This window comes from Terrapene carolina, unplaced genomic scaffold (assembly GCF_002925995.2).
Source record: "Terrapene carolina triunguis isolate 2854851 unplaced genomic scaffold, T_m_triunguis-2.0 Scaffold85, whole genome shotgun sequence".
Lineage (NCBI taxonomy): Eukaryota > Metazoa > Chordata > Testudines > Emydidae > Terrapene > Terrapene triunguis.
In genome coordinates, this window is record NW_020664436.1 from 7,552,186 (window position 1) to 7,563,964 (window position 11,779).

The 11,779-nt window shown below is 49.9% G+C and overlaps 1 protein-coding gene across 2 annotated transcripts in view; it reads left to right on the top strand.

Annotated features, from left to right (window-relative positions):
* MRPS18A (mitochondrial ribosomal protein S18A) overlaps nt 1–11,216 on the top strand; it is a 27,860-nt gene extending 16,644 nt beyond the window's left edge. For both annotated transcript variants that reach the window (XM_024193752.1, XM_024193753.1), the window contains one exon: nt 10,476–11,216. In XM_024193752.1, the coding sequence (XP_024049520.1) occupies nt 10,476–10,620 (145 nt within the window). In that variant the 3' untranslated portion in view covers nt 10,621–11,216. The remainder of the gene's footprint in view (nt 1–10,475) is intronic.
* The last annotated feature ends 563 nt before the right edge of the window (nt 11,217–11,779 follow it).

Here is an 11,779-nt window from a genome sequence, read left to right on the forward strand (position 1 = left end):
CCCCCCCCCCCCCCCCCCCCCCCCCCCCCCCCCCCCCCCGCTGCCCAGCCCCCTGGCCTTTGATGAGAGAACTGAAAACCCACTGTGCCTCACTAACTGTTGGGAGGTGCTAATCCCCTGTTTATGACCTCACACTCTGTTTCCATGGAGATGTCAAAGCGGTTTATGAACTTTCATTAGAGAGTTGTGGGGTTACCAGAGGCCATGGGCCTGTTGTTGGGAGAGTTTAGACTCCAAATCTCAGAGTGGCTTGAGACTCCTGGGATTTGGACCTGGCTTTCTAGCTGAGACTTGGTGGGCAGCTCTTTGGGGTTTGCCAGGCCACTAGGGGTGTGTCTATACTGCAGTTAAAAAACCCCAGCTGGCTCATGACAGCTGACTTGGGCTAAGGGGCTGTTTCATTGCGGTGTAGACATTCAGGCTTGGGCTGGAGCCCGGGCGCTAAGACCCTGCAAGGTGGGAGGGTCCCAGAGCTCAGGCTGCAGCCCAAGCCCATATGTCTACACCGCAATTAAACAGCCTCGCAGCCCAAGCCCCACGAGCCTGAGTCAACTGGCACGGTCCAGCTGCGGGTGTCTAATTGCAGTGTAGACATACCCACGTTGTGCTGTCAGCAGGGATCAGATTGTGTGCAGACAGTCAGGGTCTCCACAGTGGTAGACTGTATAGGATATGGCCCCAGGCTCCTCAGATATTGGGCTCTGAAATACCTCACATTTCCATATCTTAAACCCCTTTGGGATTATTTATTAATTGTGCATATCCAGCACATCTGGGGTGAAGTGCAGCGATTGTTTATCACACACAGCAACTCTGCCCAGCTGGTTAGGACAGGAAATGGAGAATCCCAGATCCCACTGCAGGGACCAAGGCTCCAGGGCTAGCACCCTGACTTCTACTAATTATGCTGTGGGCTCTTCAGATGGGTCCCTCCATATACATCTGGCAGCACAGCACCCCTGAGAACCAAGCTTGGGACTTGGTATCTGAGTGCTCCCTACTGGATCACTGTCGCCTCGCTTTGCAGTGGGAGGAGAAAGGTATCAGAGCTGGGGCTGGGATTGAGTTAGGGAAGGGAAGGCAGGGAGAGCTGGGTCACAGCAGGCTGGGAGTTGAGAGGGAGCTGGCAGTTTGTGAAGGAGGCAGGATTGGGGTTGAGAGATCAGGCTGGGGATTGGGGAAGATGAGGATGAAGCTGAGGGAGGCAGGCTAGGAGCTGGGGGACTTCAATGAGGGCATTTCAGGAATGCTGCTTAGATATTGTCTCCTCTAACTGCTGGAGGTAAAAAGCTCTGCATTTTTGGAGCCTTGCCATGTCTCGGCTGCTGCAGCACTGTGAGAGCTTTGGCCACATGCCTACCCCCACCTGTGCCTCCCACATCACTCTCTGGAACAGCAGCCAGCGCTGCACAGGGCAAAAGACTTTAACCGCTTCCTTCCTCCTGCCCAAATGGCCACCTTCCTTTCCCTTCCCTTCATGGCGCACAGCAGTGTCAAAAGATGGGCTTGTGGTTAAGACACTGGCTTGGAACGTGGGAGACCTGGGTTCAGTTCCAGGCTCAACCATGGGCTTCCTGCCTGACTTTGGACAACTCATTTAATTTCTCTGCCTTGATTTCCCCCCGTCTGTGAAGTTCCTCAAATATCCACAAGTATGTGGGTGGTGCTCAGATCCTGTGGCGATGGGGGACCTAAGATCCTGTCCATAGAGAGTTAGGTGGCTGGGACCTTTGAGAAAACTCAGCCACCTCCATTCAGTGCAGTGAGAGTTGAGGAGCCTTTACCAGTTTCCCCACAAAGCCTTTGAGGTGTAACATTAGGACCCCTCAGGTCATCTGACTTGTCACTTTGCTGCCTTTGAGCCTATTGGATTTCAAAGTGCCAGCTGGGGAGGGGTCAGTTGTGCTTTGAGAGGGGCCTGAGACTGGGTGGAGGGGGTCTCTGCAGTGAGAGGCAGAGCAGAAGGGTCTGGCCTCTCCCAGCAGACACTGTCTCACACAGCTCAATGGTGTATTTACCAGTTCCCCAAGAGCAGTAGCCCCCACTCCCATCTTCCCCTGAGGGGACTGCTGTGTTGAGTGCTCTGGTCCTTGCTAGCACAGCCTCCTGGCCTCTCCAGGTGCCTCCCTACTTGAATGAGATCCTGTAGTTCCCTTTGGCATTGCTGCTATAGCCTTGGAGACATCCGTGGGGATTCGCTGAGGGGTGTCCTTGCAAAAAGTTTCTACAGAGACCCCGACAGGGGCTGCAGTGACAGCAAACAACTTTTCTGTCCATTTATTAAAGCCCTGCAGTTCTTCTTCTAAGGCGAGGGAGACAAGTGAATGAGTTCCAGGGATCTTAAAACCAGCCTAGGTAGCCACTAAACTCAACCAGCTCTTCCTGTAGTGCTGGCTGTGCCTCTCTCCCTCCCCTCTCACCCCCCCACTACTGTGTGAACGGTGTTAAAAACAACATTCTCCCTGCCTGTCGCTGCTGCAGCATATTGACTCTGTTATTGAAATGCTATCAGCTGGGCCTGGCTGGCCTCTTAGCACTACATGGGACAGCCAGAAAGGCAGAGCGCCTTGCATTATTCTGCAGTGACCTGTCTCTGGCTAAAGGGGCATCACTTGATGGGCTCTGTAAAGTGTCTTTCTGGTCTTTAGCTGAAGGAAGATGACAGGTGGGTGGGACCTGGAAGACATGAGGAAGTAAAGCCAAGAGGAAGGGAGGTGAGGAGTGATGCGGTGCCTAACTTCTGGGGGGTACCAGGGCTGCAGACTGTGGGAGAAGAGCAGCTTGCTCACATGCCTAGCAATGTCAAGCTCTCCCTGATTCTCATCCCCTTCCCACCAAACGGTTGCCCTGTTGCAGGTCGTTTCCCCTCATCCCCCTGCCCCTGAACCACACATCTCTGTCTCAGGAACTTGCATTGGCCTCTTCTTTTCACATGGTAGTTCCTTCTCTGGATCTCCTGAACAGGAGGCAGGACGATAGGGATGCAGAGCTTTGTGGTTCTGTGAGGAGTAAAGTCTCCTCTCCATGTGGTGGTTAGAGCAGGGATCGGCAACCTTTGGCACATGGCCCGTCAGGGAAATCCGCTGGCGTGCTGGGACGGTTTATTTACCTGTAGCGTCCGCAGGTTCGGCCGATCGCAGCTCCCACTGGCCGCAGTTCTCCGTTCCAGGCCAATGGGGGCTGCGGGAAACGGCGCAGGCCGAGGGATGTGCTAGCTGCTGCTTCCCACAGCCCCCATTGGCCTGGAACGGTGAACCGCAGCCAGTGGTAGCTGCGATCGGCCGAACCTGCGGATGCTGCAGGTAAACAAACTGTCCCGGCCCACCAGCGGATTTCCCTGATGGGCCACGTGCCAAAGGTTGCCAATCCCTGGGTTAGAGGTTTGCCCCAAGCTGAGGGACAGTGTGTCTCTGTTAGTATCTTATCTGCAGTTATATGTGCTCACCCCCCTATGCTCCTGAAATTCCTTTCCTCGCTCCCCAGTGCGGAAAGATAAGCAGCCCATTCAGTCACCTCTTGTCCTGTCTGGCTCTTTGCCCTAGCTGTAGAAATGTCCCACTGCAGGGGTGGCCAACCTGTGGCTCTGGAAGTTAATATGCGGCTCCTTGTATAGGCACTGACTCCGGGGCTGGAGCTACGGGCACCAACTTTCCAATGTGCTGGGGGGTTCTTAGTGCTCAACCCCTGGCTCTGCCACTGGCCCTGCTCCCACTCCAACCCTTCCCACCCCCTCCCCTAAGCCTGCTGTGCCCTCACTCCTCCCCTCTCCCCCCCAGAGCCTCCTGCACGCCACAAAACAGCTGATCGGGAGGGAGTGGGGAGCTGATGACGTATTACTGTGGCTCTTTGGCAATGTACATTGGTCAATTCTGCCTCCTTCTCAGGCTCAGGTTGGCCACCCCGTCCCACTGTCTCTTTTTGAGAGAGCTGGGAAGAGACTGTCTAGCTCTGGACATGGCCACCAGAGAGCTCCGTAAGAGGGTGTCAGGGAGGATGACCTGGGCTCATGTGTGAGGAGGGGAAATGTTACCTTGAGCTGGATGTGAAGGTGGTTGGTGCTTTGAACCGCTTTAACAGCCAGTGTGGGTCATCTGGAGGCTTAGACTGAATAAGTGCTCTCATTGGCTACTGGAGTGACAGGCTTAGGACTGCTGCCTGAGATGAGAAGGTTGGTGTTAGATTCCCATCCACCCTCCCTAGGGTCAGAAGAGATTCGCTATTCGTAGTAGACCTACCCCTGGCAGGTCATTAAGTCAAAAACCAGGCAACCTTGCTGATCAGCTTAACAGTGGTTTCATTCCATCCCCATGGACCTTTCTGCTCCCTAAGTAGGAGTCACAGCCCAGCATCTTTGCTAAAGGTTGGACTGAGGCTCTAAATCCTATTTCCAAGAGTTGAACTTGAGCTTCAGTGTGCGACTGGCAGGAATCAGGCAAATGGCTTCATTCGAGGGAAGCAGAGGAGGTTTAACGCATGGCTCCTTCCAGAGTTCCATCAGTGCTGCTCAGAGCAGCATCAGCTGGAGGGAGTCTCTGCAGACCAGACCAATGCAAGACCCCCTTGTTTCTCCCTCCCTCTCCTGAAGTGAGCTACTGCATTGAGGCCCTGGCCAAGTGGCTCCATAGAGCCTCTCAAAGGGCTGTTCATCAAAGGACTTTCCCATGAAAAGCCAGCTGCACAAATGGTCCCAACAGATAGTCTTTGTTCTCAAGGCATCTGCAGCTCCTTCCTTCCTTACCTGCTGAGATGGAGTGGAAGACCAGCTCTTGGGACGGGCTGAAGGGGTCCTGAGGCAACGAGCAAAGGACAGCTTATTGGGCAGTTGTCAGACTCTGGCTTCTCACAGACTAACTTTGGGGACTGCACAGCAGCAGCCCCTGAACTTTTCCTCTGCTACACTTAAGGTCATCTCAGAAAGGATGTTATGTCTCCCAACATGCTGTGCCCAAATTCCACTTGCCCTGTCAATTGAAGTGACCCTGTTTCATAGCACAGGGTCCGCCTTCTGATCTCATCTGGGTGATTGCTCTGATGGTGCTTGCCGAGTGCCACTGTAAGGAATTCAGTCAAGCAAGATGACCTCTGTTGTAGGGTAACGGGAGTTGCTGCCCAGCCGCTGGCCTCTTGGCCCAGTGAGTATAACTTGTGTGTTTAGCACCCAGCCACCCCAGCCTGCCCTGTCCCCTTTGTCCCTCCATAAAATGTTTCACAAGTATGCTCCCTGCACGTACATGGTGCCATGTCTCCCATATCTGTTGTTCTTCAGAGAAACAAAAACCCTGTTTCCTCTTGACTGTGAAGTGGTCCCATTATGTTACCTGATGTGTGAACCTCTCCTCACCGGTCCCTTCCCTGAAGTGTGATAAGAGTCCCTCCCTGATCTGAGCTCTTCTTTCCATCAGGTCACTTGCAGCATCCCCTTTGCCCACTCAAGGTGCTCCCAGTAATGTGGTGGTGATGGCACTAACTGTTCCCATTCTTGCTGCCCACATTTTGTGTGTGGCAGGGCAAGCACTGAGGATTGGATCATTGGGAAATGGTGACCCGCACACCCTAGTTTGTTTTCAGTTACACACGCTACCCTGCATAAGAAGGAGTCTGCATTCAGGATTGGGAGAGCCCTCTGTGCTTTAACACTAAGGAGGCATTTGAGAAGTGACAGTAGTAGAAGCAGGTCTAGTGCAAGAGTGTGAGATACCTACTGAGGCTGTGATAGCTTGTGGTTAGCAACTGAGCCGGAGAGAGGAGATCCGGGTCTAAGCAGCACTCTGTGGCCGTGATCTCCTCCCTGTTGTCAGGATACTGCCCAGGTGAGAGACCTCTCGCTGTATTTCTCATATCCTCTTTGCTTCCTGTTTGGTAGCTTCTTGACAGTCGTAGCTTGTTAATGCCAGCCGTTAGCTGCTTTACCAGCTGAGGGCCCATTGTAGCAATACTGTTGTCAGGTATCCACGTTTTGGTGGCCAGAGTGTAACAGGGTGTGTTAGCTGTTGTGCCCTTTGCCCCGCCTCATCACACGTTGGAGTGATGCCTCTGCCCATAGTATCATGTTTGTAGAAACTGGAGGTAGAAAAGCCTTCGATTCCATCTCCTGGCAATGCAGAATTGTTCCCTACAGGGCACTTTCTAGTGCTTTGCCCAGTTTAGGGCTTCTGCCGCCGCCTTGAGATGATTCCACAGGCTAAGGAGATGATCCCTCACTGTCAGGGATTGTTCCCTGATCTTCAGCCTGCATTTTTCTTTTCTTAATTTCATCACATTATACCTAGTTATGCCTCTGTTATACCCTCTGTTATGCTTTCACCTGGCATGTGCTGAGCAGTTACATGCCGCAGCAACAACATTTATCAAAGGTCAGCTCGAGAGAGTGGGATTTTGTAAGGCTTTTCCAGTACCATGTGCAACTGCAGTCTGCATTCAGAAATTCCAGAGCCATATGTGTGCAGGCCACACACACCAGAACAGTCTGGGAAGCTGTCATGAGCAGCTGCAGATCAAACCTCCCTCCTTGCTTTCAAGATTAGAAATCTCACTAATTTGGCAGCTTCCTTTCCAGTATATAAGTTGTTAGAGGCCAAGTGTGGGAGATCGCTGTTCTGAGCTCAATGGCCATCCCACAGGCAGAGTCTGGAGTCACTTTTATGTCGAAGCTGCACTGGCTGCTCATTTGGTCGGGGACCTAAATATTGGTTAAAGCAAAACTCCATGAAATCATCCCTTCCATAAACTAGTATGGGGGTTACAGTTGTGACTGTAGGTCGTAGCTTCTCAGGGCCTGCTCTCTGCCAGTGGGAGGTGCTGTGGATTATGGGGTAGAAGCGCTGGATTTGGAGAGCTCACAACTACTCCATTTCCACCTTCCTGCCAGGAGGCGGCATTATAAGGCTTGGAGTCAGAGTATTGGGTGCAGATAGCTCCCATCTTATTCTTCCCTGGTCTTAGTCCTTCTTTGTCTCTTGGAGAAAGGAGAAGTTGCCCTGTGTTCGGTAAGAAGGAGATTACTTAGTAGCAACTGGCTGCTAAGCTCCTAGAAGGAAGTGTTCGCTGGGATTAGTGTCTCTCTTGCAGACACCCCTTTCCACTCTCTGGGAGCTGACTCCAGCTTCTTATTGTTATCAGCACTTAACTTATGTGGCATGTGGCTTCTCACCTGCATTGAAAGCCTGTAGCCTTGTTCCCTATGTTCTGTGTAGACTATGAGTTCAACAACAAAGAACCAGAGCAGCCTCAGGTGAGTGGAAGCTAAGAGGCATCCTGGGAAGGGGACGAGGCAAGGAGGAGGCAGCCCTGCCAGCACTTTGATAGAGTGTTTCCTGCACAGGCTCAAGCCCTCTGCTCTTAATCCAAACAAGAGCCAGATTGAAAAAGTTCAGTCAGGGTTCAGAAGTTCAGCCTTGAGCTGCACCGGGATGGCTCCTGCTTGAGCTGCACGCAGGGCCACAGCTGCCCCATATGCAAGTCATTTCCCTCACCCTAGCCCACTCCTTAGTGTTAAGCAGCAATGTCTGGATAACAGAACTTGCAGGCTCGTCCCTCTCACAGCGCGAACCCTGGAACCCGACTTCCATGCGCCATCGCAATTTAGGATGGCCCAAGGTGCTCCAAAGACCACAGGTTACCAACTGCAGCTGTTTTCGTACTTCTCATTCTTGCCAGACAGACACCCAGCAGGGTTGAAAGTAGCTTTGCATGCTGCCCGCTCCCACCACACCGTGTCACATAGTGGTGATTGTGACGTGGGGCTACCCGCACACACCTCTCCCAAACCTCTTTCCCCAGGACTGGTAGCTGTGGCCCCCTTTGGCACCCGTGTGGCTAAAAGTTTGTGACTACTCTGAGAATGCAGAATGCTTTATCCATCCACGCTCCAAGTCACGTCAGGCTCTAAGCTCTGCCCTGGCAGCACTGACGTGGTTAAGAAAATGTGACTGTGTGAAGTGTAGGAGAAAGCAAAGACCCCTCTACAATGGACCCTAGTGCTTGGATACAATGGTAATGGGAAATAAGGAAACTTGAGTGGAATGGGATGCACAAATTATCAAACCAAGCACTCTGCTCAGAATTAGCCTGAAAACTCCAGGTGCTGGACAGGTTCCATGGCCTTTCCCTTCTGTGTTCCTTCCTGATAGAAAATGAGTGCATTATAGCATCAAAGAGTGGGAACAAGGGGTTAGGCAGAGAGTAGGAAAGGTGCTTTGCGGCGAAGTGGCTGCTCACGGGCCTCAGGGTGATGCTTGCTTTTTGCCATTGTGGGATCATGAAAGTAAAAGGCAGCAAGCAAAATAGGTCAAAATTGAGTTTTGGACAAAGCAAGCATTAGAAACAGTAAAAGCAAACTATGCTCCAGGAAGGGAGAGCGTCCAAATGTCTGTTTCAGCTAACAATGAAAAGCCCCAGCCTGCTGTCCCCAAAGGAAGCCAAAGGGCTGGAGCAGAGGGCTGGATTAGACCTGCTCAAAGGAGAAATAACAAAAGCTCTAAAATCAGGCCATTACTAAATCCTTTTTCCTATGCCGATTTGGGATGTGCGCTTCCAGCGCCCACATGGAAACAGAGGGATTTCTTAAAGCCACCGGCTGTCTAAACGTGCACAGCATTGATGTATATCTCCAACATTAACTATGCTTCCCTCTTCTAGTGAGATCATTTGTTATCACGGGAGCTCTTTCCCGTAAGTGGATGGTCACGTGATCAAAACTGCACTTGGCACATTGTGATGCATTGAAACAATTTTGGATTTTCCTCCTCTTTCCCTGTAACTTAAGTTCCACTCCATCAGAGCTCACTGTAGGTGGATGGCTGCAGTTCAGATGAAATGTAAAAATAAGGACCTGTCCCTTTGTGCTCATTAAAGATCCTGTAGAACTTCTCCCAAAAGAAATAGCATTAACCCCAGTTTCTGGCCAAATTCCAAATTGGTAATTGCTTTTGGTTGCTCTAAATCCTGCCTGCATTTTCAATTGAATATGGGAGTCTCCTTCACTTCCTGTCCTAAAGGCTCCACTAATGCACCAGTATAAGATTAACCATAGAAAGGGACTAATCCAGTATATGCAAATGAGAACAAGTGAGTTGATACTATGATGTGCAACTCTCCCTTCCATTCTCACCCCCTTCTTGTTGTCTCCTCTGTACATGCTCATGTCTGCTCTAGTTGTAAGCTCCTCGACGGAAAGCCTAAATCTCTTTATTTGCCTGTAAAGCAGCTGAGAGGCAACTTTGTTTCAGTAGCAGAGATCTTTAGACACAATTTGTTTGTAAAGTTCTTTGGGATCCTTGAGGAAGAAAAGTGCTGGCAAAATGTGTGCTGTTTTCGTATAGTCCATGACCACCCAGCACTGTGAGATTTATTTTACAGTTCCCAAGCATGTAGTAAATGCCTTGCTATACATATAAATTGCACATGGCCTCTGCCCAAAGCACTTAACATATAAATCCACACATGATGCAAATAAGAGGCAACAAAACCTTTTTGGGGGGCGGAAGAGAAACAGATTGGGGTCACACTAAGATCACATGATTACTCAGCAGAGAGGGGCAAACAACATTGTAGGGCAAAAAGCTTACCAGTCTGTTCCAAATTTTAATTTGTCCAAGAATGGTTTACATCAGAGTTTTGCTTCAAATCTTGCCTGACAAAAAACTTATTTCTTCAAGGACTTTTATTCCCTCCCTACCAGTAGCGAAAGATTTGAAAGGCAACAAAACTCCAGGCCTACCAGACATGGAATTAGATCCCTGCTAGCTGACACTGGGCATGAAATTCCATCTTGCGTATAAGATGTAAAGTTCAAATTGTAAAAATCCAGTTTAATCCATTAAATTGCTAGGAGTTGCTCTTGTGATATATTTGCAGTTGTAATTCCACTCCCAGCACTTTTTGCATTGCAAGTTCTGGTTTCCTGCACCAGCAAGTTGGAACACAGTTATACAAGCACATCACAACAAACGTGTGTGTGTGTGTCTAAATGTGTATAAATTAATTGGCCAGAATCCCAGGAGAAATAGCTGCCTACCTAGTGAAAATAGACTGACACCTTTGGAGACTTTCAACTGAGTTGGGCCTACCTTATTCAGGCTGGCTGTGGAGTTTGTGTCTTCCCAACAAGATGGAACAGGGGGGATGAATTTAGAGTTGGTTTTTGATACAGTAAAGGAACTGGATGCTCAAACTTAGCCAAACAGGATCAGATGGACAACTTGCCAGGAGCCTGCACCTAATTTACACAGAGTGGAGCTCATAGCAGTTGCCATTGTCTTCCATACAGAGGTACAGCCTACAAGTCCCAGGATGCAGTGCTCCCTTTCAGTGATCCTTCTTGATCCAATGGGGAGCTTTGCTTACTGGGCTCTCTGGTGTTCATAGTCCTTGCCTCTGTATTAAAAAGAAGGCAGTGGCCACCCCTGCTTTAGCCAAAGCCTTTTCTCAGTTATCAGTCTCAAATTTGAGGTGCTTTTCTGCTTCTGTTTTTACAGGTATCTTACCCGCTGGTCAGTCAGATCTGCTAAGCCCATCTGGAAGAGAGGCCCTAAGTGGTGCAGAGTCCCCTTTCGTGTTGGACACCCCTTGCTGATGAATAACATCAACTATAGGCAGAGGCCTGTTTATTTAAATCACTGAGGCACAGAGGAACTTGCATAGCCAGTGGATCACAGCTCTTCAGGCTACTCTACCCTTGTTCTGAGTTTCTCCACCCCAGCAACACTCTGATTCCAAGCATCTCTCCTTTTAGCATTCTGCATTGTCTCCAGTGAGCAAGCAACCATCTGCTCCTCTGGGGACATGCAGGATTCGTCATCATTGCCTTCCTGTGCAGGTAGAACAAGGGCTGACATTTGACTATCATTTAAAAGCAGGAAAGGATCGGATCATTGCTTCATGACGACCCAAGAGGGTTTTTGCAGCAGGAAGCTTTAGAAGGAGAATACCTCTCAGATCTGATCTGTCAGTGGCCCAAGCCCTAGAACCTTTGACTCTGAAGAAAAGTTCTCTGCTCCCTACTACCTCATCAGGAGTGATGGAAATTGTGTTAATCAGTGCTGAAGTGGAATATTTTTGTAGTCTGTAATGACCTTAGTTTGAGGCAGAAAACACATGACAGTGGCAGGCAGGCATTTGGCATGATGATTGTGTCTCACTATGTGCCTGTTAGGATTACTTACTGGGTCCCTGTAACCCCTGTGTCTGACAAATACAAAATACATTGACACCCTTAATGACTTGGTCTGTTTTCTTCTCCTTCCATGTAAACTTGCTGAGAGTTGTCAAACTTGTCAAGGTTGCAGCTGCTGCATAGAACTGTATGTGGTTGGGGCTTGTACATCATTGTCTGTCCTGTAGCTCTGTTCCTGTACAGTTCATACAACACAGCTGGTTTTCACCTTAGTGAGCAGTCATACTTCCAAAATGCTAGGTATGGGCCTGATGCAAAAAAGAGATTAAATTTACTGGTGTTCATTGCTGCTATACCTCTGAGGCCACAGGCTGTGTAGCCCTTTTTTATTATCTTCTGTTGTGCTGGTGAGTCCTGTGTTAGCTTAGGCAGGACCGTCTGTTCCCATCTACCAGCATGGCCAAGAGAAGCGGGGGAGATTCGATGGCCTGTGTTGTGTAGCAGGTCAGACTAGATAACCATAATGATCCTTTTGGCCTTGAGTCTGTAAAAAGGAAGCTCTAGATTCAGGCAAGGCGGAGTGCAAGATGCCTGGATCCTTGACTTTAGGGAAAATGTAAATGTTGACTCGAAGTGTGTTGAATCCTTAGGAAGCCAGGAGCTCTA